The 12548-nt window shown below is 40.1% G+C and overlaps 1 protein-coding gene across 1 annotated transcript in view; it reads left to right on the top strand.

Annotated features, from left to right (window-relative positions):
* Window positions 1-4907, top strand: part of LOC150082518 (uncharacterized) — a 95817-nt gene extending 90910 nt beyond the window's left edge. Inside the window, exon 9 of the mRNA XM_090377819.1 lies at window positions 4811-4907. Coding sequence (XP_090233945.1) covers window positions 4811-4907 — 97 coding nt within the window. The remainder of the gene's footprint in view (window positions 1-4810) is intronic.
* Window positions 4908-12548: the final 7641 nt, after the last annotated feature.

The raw sequence follows: 12548 nt of genomic DNA, 5'->3' as shown, positions 1-12548 counted from the left end.
AACATTAAAATCACCAAGGAAAATTACCTCACTGTTAGGAAAGTTGGACTGGAGAAAGTCAAGTTGCAATGAGAGGAAGTCAAAGAGCTCCAAGTGATTAGTGGAGTTGGGAGAACGGTAGAGACAACAGATGAATTTGACACAATGAGGTAGAGAGATTTTAAGCCAGAGAAGATCAAAGAGAGGAGATTCCAAATTGCCAAGTCTCTGACAGGGAATATCAGAACGGACATATGCACAAGTACCACCTTTGAGGCGAAAGGAATCATACAGCGAATAATTTGGGCATCTGAGATGAGCAGTAGTTGAATCAACCGATAACTGAGATTCTGTCAGAAAAAGTACATGGGGTTTGGCAGACTGCAAGTGGAAATGGACATCGTTGAGATTAGAGTTGAGACCACGTATATTTGTGAAATGAATTAGGAAATCCTTGGGAGGTTTAGATCTTTTTGCAGATAAGCTTGCTCTATTATTTTGACAATTCATGGTGTATTCAATAGTAAGAAAAAGTGGGTGGGACATGCTGTATGAAGTAATGAAATTTTTGGATATGGCGTACATGTGGTAAGAATATACCCAGATCCTTGACATAACGTGGCCTCGACAATGCTCCCCGCATACACACTACTCGGACTCCCTCCAGTCACTATCTGGCAGAGTAGAGGTAGCAAGATTATACACTAGCTGATCCGGAAGCCTCCTAGAGAGTTACCAATAGGTTCGGTCCGGTGTACTAACTAGCGGCCGGCCTGCGAAAACCGTTTTAGAGCTGTACCCTCGAAATGTAAGGAATATTGGATCTCGCCACGACGTTCATCATAACCTCAAAAGTCATCAATCATACTGCATGATGGAAGAGATAGGGAAGGGTTGACCGGAACTTAGCTCTAGAGACTAAACATGGGTTCCACCACTTCGAGCCTCCAATAAGCAAAGTGGTGGTATTTCACCGGTTGATGAGAGTCATCTACCACCTAGTACTGCCTGGTAACATAGAGGGGCGGCATTCCTCCATGTGGTGTGGGCGCCACACCTCGACCCCTGCTTACGTTGGTTCACACCTGGGTGGTCACCCACCATGTGCTTGTGCATGGAGGTTATACCCGGGATTACTAACAGTCCCACCATCGTGAAGGTGCAAGCAGAGGATTTGGCTGTCACAGACCGTCCGGACTTCGCCGAAATTGGGTCCACTTGACTTGAGTGTCACCCGAATATCAGTTCCATCAGCGTTTTAGACTCCCCGGTAGCAAGTACAGCTTGTCTGGTATATCTGAGAGAATGTCTGTGACAACCTCAAGGACCAAGGATTCTGTGGAACCCTAGGGTTCTGCGAGAGATTGTGATTGAAAATTAAAAATAATAAATAAATAAATAACCATCTTTTTTTTTTTAACTTCGTGCGATGCTAGCACCCGCAGCGATGGACAGTGACCGAGCAGCCCCATTAGCAATATCGTTAGAGGTCTTTCATTTCCATATGGTAGTGCACAATAGGACCGTGTTCATTTGGGTGAGTCCATTCTCAGTTTTTGATGCAAGATAGGGGAGGCCGTTGATAATTAGTGAGCGCTGTATTGCACAGAGGGGAGGATGGTAGATTGATGACGTCAGCCTCTCCCTCAACTTTTTTGAGGGAGAGGCCGGCGAGGATCCACGTTTTGCAACGTTGTAAACGTTGCAAAGTGTTGATTGTGTAGGTTATGTGAATTGTATTGTGAAGTTTTCGTATTATTTGCGATTTGAGAAGGAAGAGGAGGAGACTAGGACTACGGACAATTCTGATAAGGTTAGTGATGAAGAATCTTCTGAGTCATTTCTCTGCACTAGTGCAACAAGGGACAAAAAAAGTCCATCTTTACAACGAAAGCTATTTATCAATGAGTTTTACATCGACTAGTAATCAAAGTTGTCCTATTCCATTGTGCGTCGTATATGGCAAACAACTTACAAATGCAGCAATGGCTCCAGCAAAATTGAAAAGACACAACTACAAATCACAAGCCTCTGCTGCTTGGGCTTGAGAGTGAAGAAGGATATCAGAGAGTCTCAAGTCTTATTGAAAACCACCTGGTAGAGCTGCAGAACAAAATTGATGGCAGTCCTGCCAACTGTGCTTCCCATGAGGGTGAGAACTTGACTTTGAGAGAAGAGGAAGAACTTTGTGAGCTGCAGTTTGATCGCACGCTCAAGATGAGATTTACTGATCTGCCCCTGGACAAGTTCTGGATTTCTTTGAAAGAAGTGTATTCTGCCATTCATAGGAAAGCAATGATCATTTTGCTGCAGTTTTCAACTTCTTACATCTGTGAGCAAGCTTTTTCTTGTTTACATGCATCATGAACAAGGACAGAAATCGTCTAATTTCTGTTGAAGATGAAATTCGTGTGCGCTTGTCTCAAGTTCGACTCAAAATTAAGTATTTGTGCAGGAAAAGCAAGCATGGGTTTCACATTAAAGAAATAAATTTCATTCTTTATTTTTAGTTTCAAAAATAAAACTTTTTATGCATATGTAGGCCTATAAAAGAGATCAAGAAACCAAACACATATATAATTTTGTAACTGCTAGGCCTATATGCCTGATCATGTCACTCAAAAAATGTTTTGTCAAAGTCTTGTATAAAATTGTCCTAGGCTATATTTTCATTCATATTGCTTTGACTTATGGTTTTAGTGACTTTATTGTTCAACCACATTGTCAATAAATTTTCATGTTGTAAATAACATTAATTAAAATCAATTTACAACCCTTATTTAAATTAAATCTACTGAGTCTACCTTTAGAAAAATTAAATTCCATTTTGGCTTAAGCCAGTTATTTAACAGAAATTTATTACGTTTGCCTTATGAGTTTTTAAAATTTATGAAAAGGAAAGAAAGATTAATTTCAAGAAAGGTTAGTTAAGCTTAACTACCTGTTTTTTTTAAAGAAAGGTTGGCTAAAAAGTCATTTTAAGTTTTAAATAGGGAAAAAAACTACTCTTGCACATACCATACCTCATTAGCATCTTGTATAGTAGAAATTTGTGATAAGACTTTTAGGTCTACTGGAATAAGATAAAAAAAAATGAAGTAAGAAATTAAAAAAAAAAAAGGAAAAACTGAAATTCCCTCTACCACACTACTGACTTGCATTACAGTTTATATCTTTTGTGGGGAGGGGGAACCACACAAAAAGAGTAGGCTAATAGTTGGCCAAAATAAACAGATCGATAAAAAAGTATCATTCTCTACTCAAAAGAGCACTGACAATTATTATTGGTTTATTGTATCTACAACTTAGTGATCACGCTAACATATCGTGAGCTGTAGACATAATTTTTATGTAGGGGTTCCCTGAGACCTCAGAATTATTTCAAGGGTTCCTCCAGGGTAAAAAGGAGGAGAAAGGCTGGTCTAAACATATACACAAAGGTGTGATCAAAACGTTTGTGGACTAAACTTTGGTAAAATGATAAACCTGTAATACAGCATGCACTGATTCCAACACTTCTACAATTTCTGAAAGTATTACTAATAAAATGCTTCTTTTGGAATTGCTAATAGTTCCTGTTTCACATTTCGAATAATTTCCTCAGTCATTACAAATCTGTGGCATTTCAAGAGGACTTTAAATTGGTAATCTGCATATGATTATTTATTGTATTAATTGCACTTAGGATAGACCAGGTGTGCTGGAGCATTATCTCCTGCACACCTGGTCTATTAATTAGCAGCTCACACATTGTGCTCAGTGTTTGCCATGTGTTCATTTGTGTTGTCGGTGAGGATGTGAGGCACACATTTGGCTGAAACTTTTGTTCACACACTTGTGTTAAAACCGATTAACATATTCCATAAGAAATAACAGCTTTGCAAGCAACTTCATGGATAGTTCAATAGCAATCACTGATAATCAGTTTGCTATCATGAACGATTGAACCATTTGTTTTGAAGTTGAAGGCCAGCCAGAGCATGGATTATCTTCAATGAACAGGGTGGGGGCCTCTAAACTTTGTGAACCACTGTAAAGGCTCTGAATGATGCAACATCTTCTCAGAAAGCTGTTTTTAACCTTTTTTTTTTTTTTTTTTTATTTCTGTTGTACTTTTTCCTAATTTGAAGCAGATTGAGATTTGCTGTTCAATAAACTCATATTTTAAAACGCAGCAAAACATAAAGTAGCCTAGTGGTCAGGTGCGCGGGTGCATACGTACACGTGCCTTGAGTGACCGGGGTTCAAGCCCGTGACTGCTGAATACGGTTCTGTTTCTTGTATTCTGTGTATCTTGTAAACTCCTCTGACCGTTTGGTCGTCCCGGAGTATAAACAGAAAATTTATTTATTTATTTTATTTTTATTTATTCATAATGTAATATACAAAATCAGACTGACAAATAAATTGGTATATCATGCTTTATTAAGTCTAAATGAGTAAGCAATTTAAGCCATTCTTGGTAAGAGCACCCCTTTGTTCTCCTGATCAATCTTGTTGCCCTTCTTTGTACTCGTTCCGGCAGCTCTACATCCTTCTTAAAATGAGGCCTCCACCAGACCTGTATATTGTACTCAAGGTGTGGCCTAACCATTGCCTTATAACATGATGTCACAACTTGTTACAGTGCTGAAATTTCAAAATATGTAGTTAACTTTCTGATCACATTTCTTAATTTTTTTAAAAATATTTATATACATAATTAGCATAACCATGTGTATAGTGCAATTTAATTTTCTTGCACTTAGCAACTTAAACTTCAGAATGGAAAAGATTTAATATTTTCATTTTTATATATTTTGTCTAATGTTTTTTTTTTTTTTATTTCCAGAAAAATTAAAAGTTTTGACATTTTGGTAATAAGAAATGTAAATTACTTAAAAGAATTTAGGGCTGAAAGTTTGGGACTACGGGAATTTACTATATGAACAAGCTAGTGCAAAGCATCGTTTAGTGAAATGGCACTGTTACATCTCATATTGTGAATACCTTCACAGTGAGTTGCCTGTTATTGCACCACCTCGAATAAGCAAATCTTTCCCAATAGGGAAGACTAATGTTGCTTATTCCACGCAGATACCGCCACCCAGATGGTACCGTTTCAAAGCTTGTTGGCCTTCAATCGGTTGGCAGGTAGGCACTCCAGTGATATGAGTGACAACCCAGTTACAAAGTTTAACTCCACAATATGCCAGATGGTGTGCAATAGTAAAGTACTAAAGAGGATTTAGTCTGAGACTTTCAGCCCAGCCTCAGTGGTGGTATTGGCCAAGAATAAGAAACAGTCTTCTCTACTGGGGGAGCATTATTCGTAGCTCTTGTGCCAAAAAACCCAACAACAGCAATAACAGGCAACTTGTGAAGACATTCACAATAACTGCAATGTAATACACCAACCATATAAACTTTATTAAAATAGAAATAATAATATGGTGCCTCCGTAGCCAGGTGGGCAGGAGTAGCACACGCTTTTTTGATTAGACCGGGGTTCGAGCCCGTGACCACCAAATACGGAGGATGCAGAAAGGTCAGGGGGTTATGGGACATGCGGTGGTCAGGGAGCAATATGGCCTTACTTGCTAATGCTCCTAAAAACCAAATAGCAATAGAAATAATATAATATAACACCAAATCAAATTAAAAATGATAAAATAAAATACACTGATTGTACAATAAAAGCAGTAAAATAATAAAATATAAAAGAATAGCAATTACAATATATGGGATAAAAGCAATAAAACAAATGTAGCTTTCAGAGGCGACTGCCTCCTTTATCAACATTACATCCTTAAATGCAGGATCATAGCTTGCAGCACGTTTTATCGTAGGAGCATGGGCAGTATCCACATGTGCACGGAAACCAGAAATGGTTCAGGAGTGTGCTACTAGGCAGAACTGTTCAGCCCGGCCAAGAAATATAGTTTCAAACAGCATGAATACAGATTCCCTATCTCTATTAATGGTATGCTCAGAAGAACAAATCCATAAAATCTCAAGCCAATTGTTCGAGAGTAAGAATTAACTTGTCAGGTACATCCTTAAATTACTGCAGGATCATGGCTCACAGCACGTGTTATTGTAGGAGCATGGGCAGTATCCTCCACACATGCCAGGTGGAACTTCATCCCGTCCAAAAAATGTGTCAAAGAGGATGAATATGGATTCCCCAGTCTATTAATGGTATGCTCAGAAGAGCAAATCTGCAAACTGAAGCCATTTGCAGCTCCAGTATCCGTGTGAACGATCGACTATGATGGCATTGCCAGGTAAAATTTGGTAGTTCTCAAAAAAATGTTTGGCCACAGCAGATTTCCCATAATATGCGGCCTTTATTGCGTTAATATGCTACGCCATATGATCTTCGAAACGGCATTTTGTCTCACCCACAATCTGGGGATTTACTCTCATATATTACCTATCATGGGCATGGGATCTTTGACGTGACTGTGTGCAGTCTTGCCCTGGCAGTTGTGCACAGTGTGTCTGGCAACTACGTAATACTCGGAAGATTTGCTTAATTAAGCTTGGATAATAGGAAATGTATGCAGTGGCAATGGGTGTAAATGGCTCTTCATCTATGTTCTGCTTCCCAAACATATTTATCCAAGACCTTGGGGGGGGGGGTGCCCACACATCCTGAGATCTGCTACAGTGGGACCTAGCCATATCCAACAAGGCCCTAATAAAATTCTAATTGTTGGCTTGTGCAGTGTTATAATGCATATATTGCCCTGGCACGTGGGTTTACTGTATACGCTTGGTTTTACTCTTTTGGCCATCTGTATAAACCAGCACATCAAGGAAAGGAGGGTACTGTCTATTTCCACCTCTGAAAACAGAATAAAAGGGGAAAAGTTGTTAAGAAAACGGAGACCCTCTTCTCCTTTGTACAATGGCGAATGTATCGTTTCCATGCACGCATGGGGGCAGCCCACCCATCAAAAACCTTAGACTCAATCTCCTCCAGCTAGGTTTGCTACAACAGCACTAATTGTAGAGCCCATTGCTGAGCCATTAAATTGCTTATACATAGTTTTGAAATGACGTAGTACTTTAGAGATAGTTCTACTCTGCTGAAATATCTTCTATGCTGAAGGAAGACCTGTCCCTCAAGGTGTCATCCCTCTCCAACGCCATGCATTTCACCCCATGCTCAATGGGGATGCATGTAAACAGACCAAAAATGACACCATGGCTCACCCTCTTCAATGACCTGAGCATGTATAAACTGCACTGTCTGATGGTAAAGTTTGAACGTTCATTGTAAAGAGGGGAAGGAATAATGAGGTTCTCAGTTTTCTAATAGCTTCTCCCCTTTTATTCAGTTTACCTGGGAGATGGAAACAGACGGTACCAGCCCTTCCCTTCACATGTTGATTTATAGAGATGGCCCCAGTGTATACAGAAAACCCATGTGCTGGGGGCAATATATGAGTTATAACATGGCACAAAACAACAATCACAATACTTGGGACATTAGGGCTTTGTTGGATAGGGCTGGGCCCCACTGTAGCGCTTCGAGGATAGAAATATTAAATGTGTCACGGCAGACGTCGGGAAATGCGGGTACTCCCCAGAACATTTTGGATAAATATGTTCGGGAAGCAGAATGCGGGTGAAGAGAGCCATTCACACCCACTGCCACCGCATATGTTCCCCACTATTCAGGCTTAACTGAGCGAATCTCCCGAGCATTACGTATTTGCCAGACGCTTTGTGCAATTGCCAGGGCAAAGATTGCACACAGTTGTGTCATGTTAAAGATCCCATACCTACGAAGGTACAAGTGTGGGTCATATTATTATTATTATTAGCAGCTATATGGTGCAAGGAAGCCTGAGGCTTATGCTGCACCAGCCAAAAAAAAAAAAAAAAAAATTCCCCAGTTACCCTAAGAGAGAGAGAGAAAAGTAAAAGGGAATCACCAAGAAAGAGAAGAATGATGATATCCAGCTTCTCAGTTTTCAAAATGAAACTCAGGACCCTGGGTGTGCCAAACCCATACTCACCAGATGTGAGCCCCTGGGGTTATGAGATTAAATCCCCAAATTCAAAGATAGTAGGGAGCATATTAATGCAATAAAGGCAGCAGATTATGGGAAATCTGCTGTGGCTGAACATTGTGAATGGACCAGGCACTGGTTCTTCAAGCAAATGAAATCACATTTCAATGACAAGCAAAAATCCTATCGGGAATGGTGAAAAACATGAACCCTAGAATCCTGTACGTTTTTCAAAATGAAAAGAGTTATATTCAAGATGATAAGACGAGAAACTCATAAAATAATTTATGAGAAACTTGCAGAAGCAAACAGAATCCCTAACAATTCGAAAAAGTGCCTACACATGACTTGGGAGGATTTCGAAAAATGGGCAGATCACACCTTTAGAGATTATGGTAATATACCACCTTGCTCAAGCCAGCCAGCCTATTAACCCAATAGCCAATCGTATCCCATGGAGCTATCCATCTCTAGTAGCGAAATAGCAGCAGTCATCAGGGACCTACCAAGCAAGTACACCACAGCCCAGACAGTTCCATCTTTTCATTATTAAGATATGTAGTTCTGGTGGACTGACTGTCTCATACTTTCAATAGAATCACTGAAACAGTCACTCTCCCTAAAGCCTGGAAAACGTACCACACAACCAGTAGACCTAAAACCTGGAAAGACTACAGACCTATTTTCATAGGATGCAACTATTTTATAGCTATTTTCATACCTATTAAAGATTTTTGAGAAATTCATAATCAAACAAAGTTTTGGCCATCGTCCATCCTATCTTCACTCAATCATTGAAAACAGGTCTACTATTAATAACCTAGAGACAAGTTGCAGGATCCAAACTGGCCTGAACGGTAAAAGCTAGATGGATATCTTATTCCTGGACATCAAAGCCGCTTATGACAGGATAGAGATCCAACCACCCCCTCCACTTCCTGGAATCTCACTGTTGCATTACAGGAAACTTACTCACACTACTGCGAGAATTACTTGAAGAGAGGATCATAATAGTCAAGCATGAAGATTTTAGCGTCAATTACACACTATATACAGGAGTTCCCCAAAGGAGGATGCTCTCTGTGACACTATTCGCCACAGCTCTTGATCCTTTTCTCTCAACCTGCAATAACATCCTAGCCTATGCGGATGACCTGAAAATATTCTTCCCATCCAGAAGTCAGAATAGTGACAATAACGTTGCTCTACAAGCCACACAACAATTAACTAATCTGGTCAACTTCCACGCTTCGATTGGGCTTGAAGTTAACCCTCTTAAAACTGCCTTAAAACTATCCAGAAAGCATAAAATACATAACATCACCATTCTCTTAAATGGCCAACCCATCCAAAAATTCGATCATCACAAGTATCTGGGACAAGTTTTCCTTCACTGAGCATTTCACTACCACCAGGAAGAAAACACGCCGACATCTGGCGCTCAAGACAAGAATTGGCTGGGGTTCAAAATGCTCAACTGGTGAAGGAATACATTGTTAGGCATGTTGCGTTATACGCTTCGGTCATCTGGTCTTCAGCTCCTGAAACGTACATTAAAACCTTCCTACACGTAGAATACTGGATACTTAAGTGGCTAAACAAGACTTTCCAATCCCCTTCACTGTCTCCAGAGGCATTTTGTATGCAAATACGGAGTGGACACCGTGGATGTTTATTGTCATTTGGACAAATATTGATATCCTGGCCAAGCTATTGACAGGAAGATATGATGCGCCAGTACATATAGGCATCATCTCGCACCCCACGAAGTCAGAGGCAATCATGCAACCTGCAAATTACGCCACCTTCGCTCTAATCTAAACTCCTTGAAAAGTTTAAACAGGATGTTTCCACTAAATACTATAGAAATCCTAAATCGGATTCAGGTTAACTGTGAAAAACTGTACTCCAATAAGGCCTACAGAAACACTATCTAACAACCGAGTCACAACACTACTAGCTGGAACCCATTGTCTTCTAGTTACTCTGAGTTGTCATCAAGACATTCTGGTACGAAGTTAATAAATTTTAGTGTTGCGAATGCTCCTCTACAAAGATATCCAGCAATGAAGAACAAAAAAGTTTTATATTAATATATATATTTCCTTTATTAACTAAACTAGAAATATTTTTTGTAAATTTATTCTCTACATTGCAAATACACCCCTCTGGCTTGCACGCCGTACAAGGGGCATTTTTAACTTGCAATCAACTGAATAAATATTTTTTTTTTTTTTTTTTTTTTTAAGGTGAACCACCAAATTTCACCTGGCGATGCCATCATAGTCAATCGTTCACACAGATATTGGAGCCAAAAATGGCTCGAGAGTTTGTGAATTTGCTGTTCTGAGCATAATACTAGGAGAATCTGTATTCATCCCCTCTTTGAAACCATATTTCTTGGACGGAATGAACAGTTCCGTCTGGCACGTGTGGAGGACACTGTCCATGCTCCTACAATAACACGTAGGGGTCCTATCATCAACGAAGTATCCAAAGACTTTGCCGCAGTGCTTCCTGGCATCCCAAACGGATTTCCAGTCATATGCTGATGACCTGAAATTATGGGCGTGGCACACCCATTCTTCTCTTTCTTAGTGATTCCTTTCCCCCCACCCCCCTCTCTCTCTCTCTCTCTCTGTCTCGGGTAACTCGGTATTTTTTTTTTGGCTGGTGCAGCATAAGCCTCAGGCTTCCTTGCATTCTATGGCTAAATAATAATAATAATAATAATAATTCTACATTACATCCTCTAACAAAAAGCAGGTTCTTACCACTACTCTGCAGGCAAATAAAAAATTCATCAACTTGAACAATTTCTTCCCTCGATTAGTTTAGAGATTAACCAAGCAAAGACAGCCCAAATGTCATTCACCTTCCGGAAGAAGTCGCACAATAATATCAACGTTACCATCAATGGATCAGCCATTAAAAAAGTTAAAACACACAAGGATCTGGACTTAGTATGGGATGAGGGGGTCTGACATTCCGGGCACACCTGGAATGTCAGGAACACGAAAACAAAAATGTTTTCAGCTATGTGGGCAATCTGCCAGGAACTAATGGGGATACACAATGCTGAATTGGTCAAGAAATATGTCTTTTGATATCTCTACCTCCATTTCTCTTTATGCAGCAACTGTTCATTCATCGGCTCCTACAACAACTTTCAACAAATTCCTCAGCCTGGAATACTGGCTCCTGAAATGGCTCAAATGGCGGACTGGCAACCAGTACACTATTTCTACCCTACATCAATCTAGAAGTCACACCATGGAAACAATGAATTATGGCAACTAACCTTTGCACTGGCAAGACTAATTACAGGACGACTTGACGCCCCTGATATCAATGATCAAATAACCCCCCCCCCCCGAATTGCCTGAAGAAGTCAAGTGGACACAAGACTCCCGTTGAGTATCAGTTTCAGCAACCTCAAAGGCCTGAGACGCATGTTCCCAGGAAACAAGGTTGATTTGATAACAATCTAACTATCGACCTCGATAATTCTGCCAGCAGCACACATACAGACGCCAGAAGCTAATGGACGCATACATAAATCTTTACCGTTATGACTCACAGTGACATCACCAGAAAGAAAATATAGACTGCCTCAACTAAGGAAATACCTGCTTGTAAATATACTTCACGTTTTATCCAGCACCTTTGATCAAATTTTATCTGGGATACTACGGTATTCCATAATCTAAGTGGTGGACGAAAAAAAACTACATCACCTTATAAAAAGTAACATTTGTAGTGAAACGTATAAAATATTATTTGATTATAGTCATTTTGTTTGTCGCAAAGCAAAGGTATTGCCTCAGATAATGCTTCTATTGCATCAGACAGTAATTGCAAGGTATTACATCAGCCGTTTCTATAAATACGGCGTTGAAAGGGTATACATGGTCATTAGTATTCTGTTTTGCGGAGGCGTAAGCATGGCTCCATATGTTCAGTTGACACCAAGAAAAAAAGTGTGGCTGTTGCTCTGTCCCAGAAAGCACTTTCTACACGTGCTGTCGCTGTTAAAACAGGCTGCCACCAGTCAACAGTATCCCAGGTTCTGAAATTAAAGCATGAAACCGGTGATGTGAAGAAAAGACCTGGATCAGGCCGTAAGAGAGTGACTACGCCTTCCCAAGATCGATATTTGAAACAGCTATGCCTTCATAATCGCCATGCTAGTGCTCCTGATCTAAAAGTGGACTTTCAGATGGCCTCTGGTGTTGAAACAAGTGCACGAACTATCCAAAGACGGCTTCGAAATGTGGTCTGCTTGCCCGTCGGCTCAAGAAGCCTTTGTTGACTCAACAAATGAGGAAGAAGCGATTTGCTTGGGCTAAAACGCATGTTCTATGGACAAAAGAGCAATGGGACACCGTAATCTTTTCTGACGAATCGAAATTCAACTTGCATGGCTCGGACGGGAAACGATATTAGCTTTATCATTAGTAGAGGCATATGATGCAAGAAAGCAAGCTTATGCAGCATCAGCCAAAAAAAAAAAAAAAAAAACACTTCAACTTCACCCCTCCGTTCGTTCGAAATGCCTGTCCAGCT

Source organism: Mastigoproctus giganteus, chromosome 7 (assembly GCF_048544385.1).
Source record: "Mastigoproctus giganteus isolate SK-2022 chromosome 7, ASM4854438v1, whole genome shotgun sequence".
In the NCBI taxonomy this organism is placed as follows: Eukaryota; Metazoa; Arthropoda; class Arachnida; order Uropygi; family Thelyphonidae; genus Mastigoproctus; species Mastigoproctus giganteus.
The sequence above is the reverse complement of the archived record's forward strand: the minus strand, read 5'-3'. Positions and strand labels throughout refer to the sequence as shown.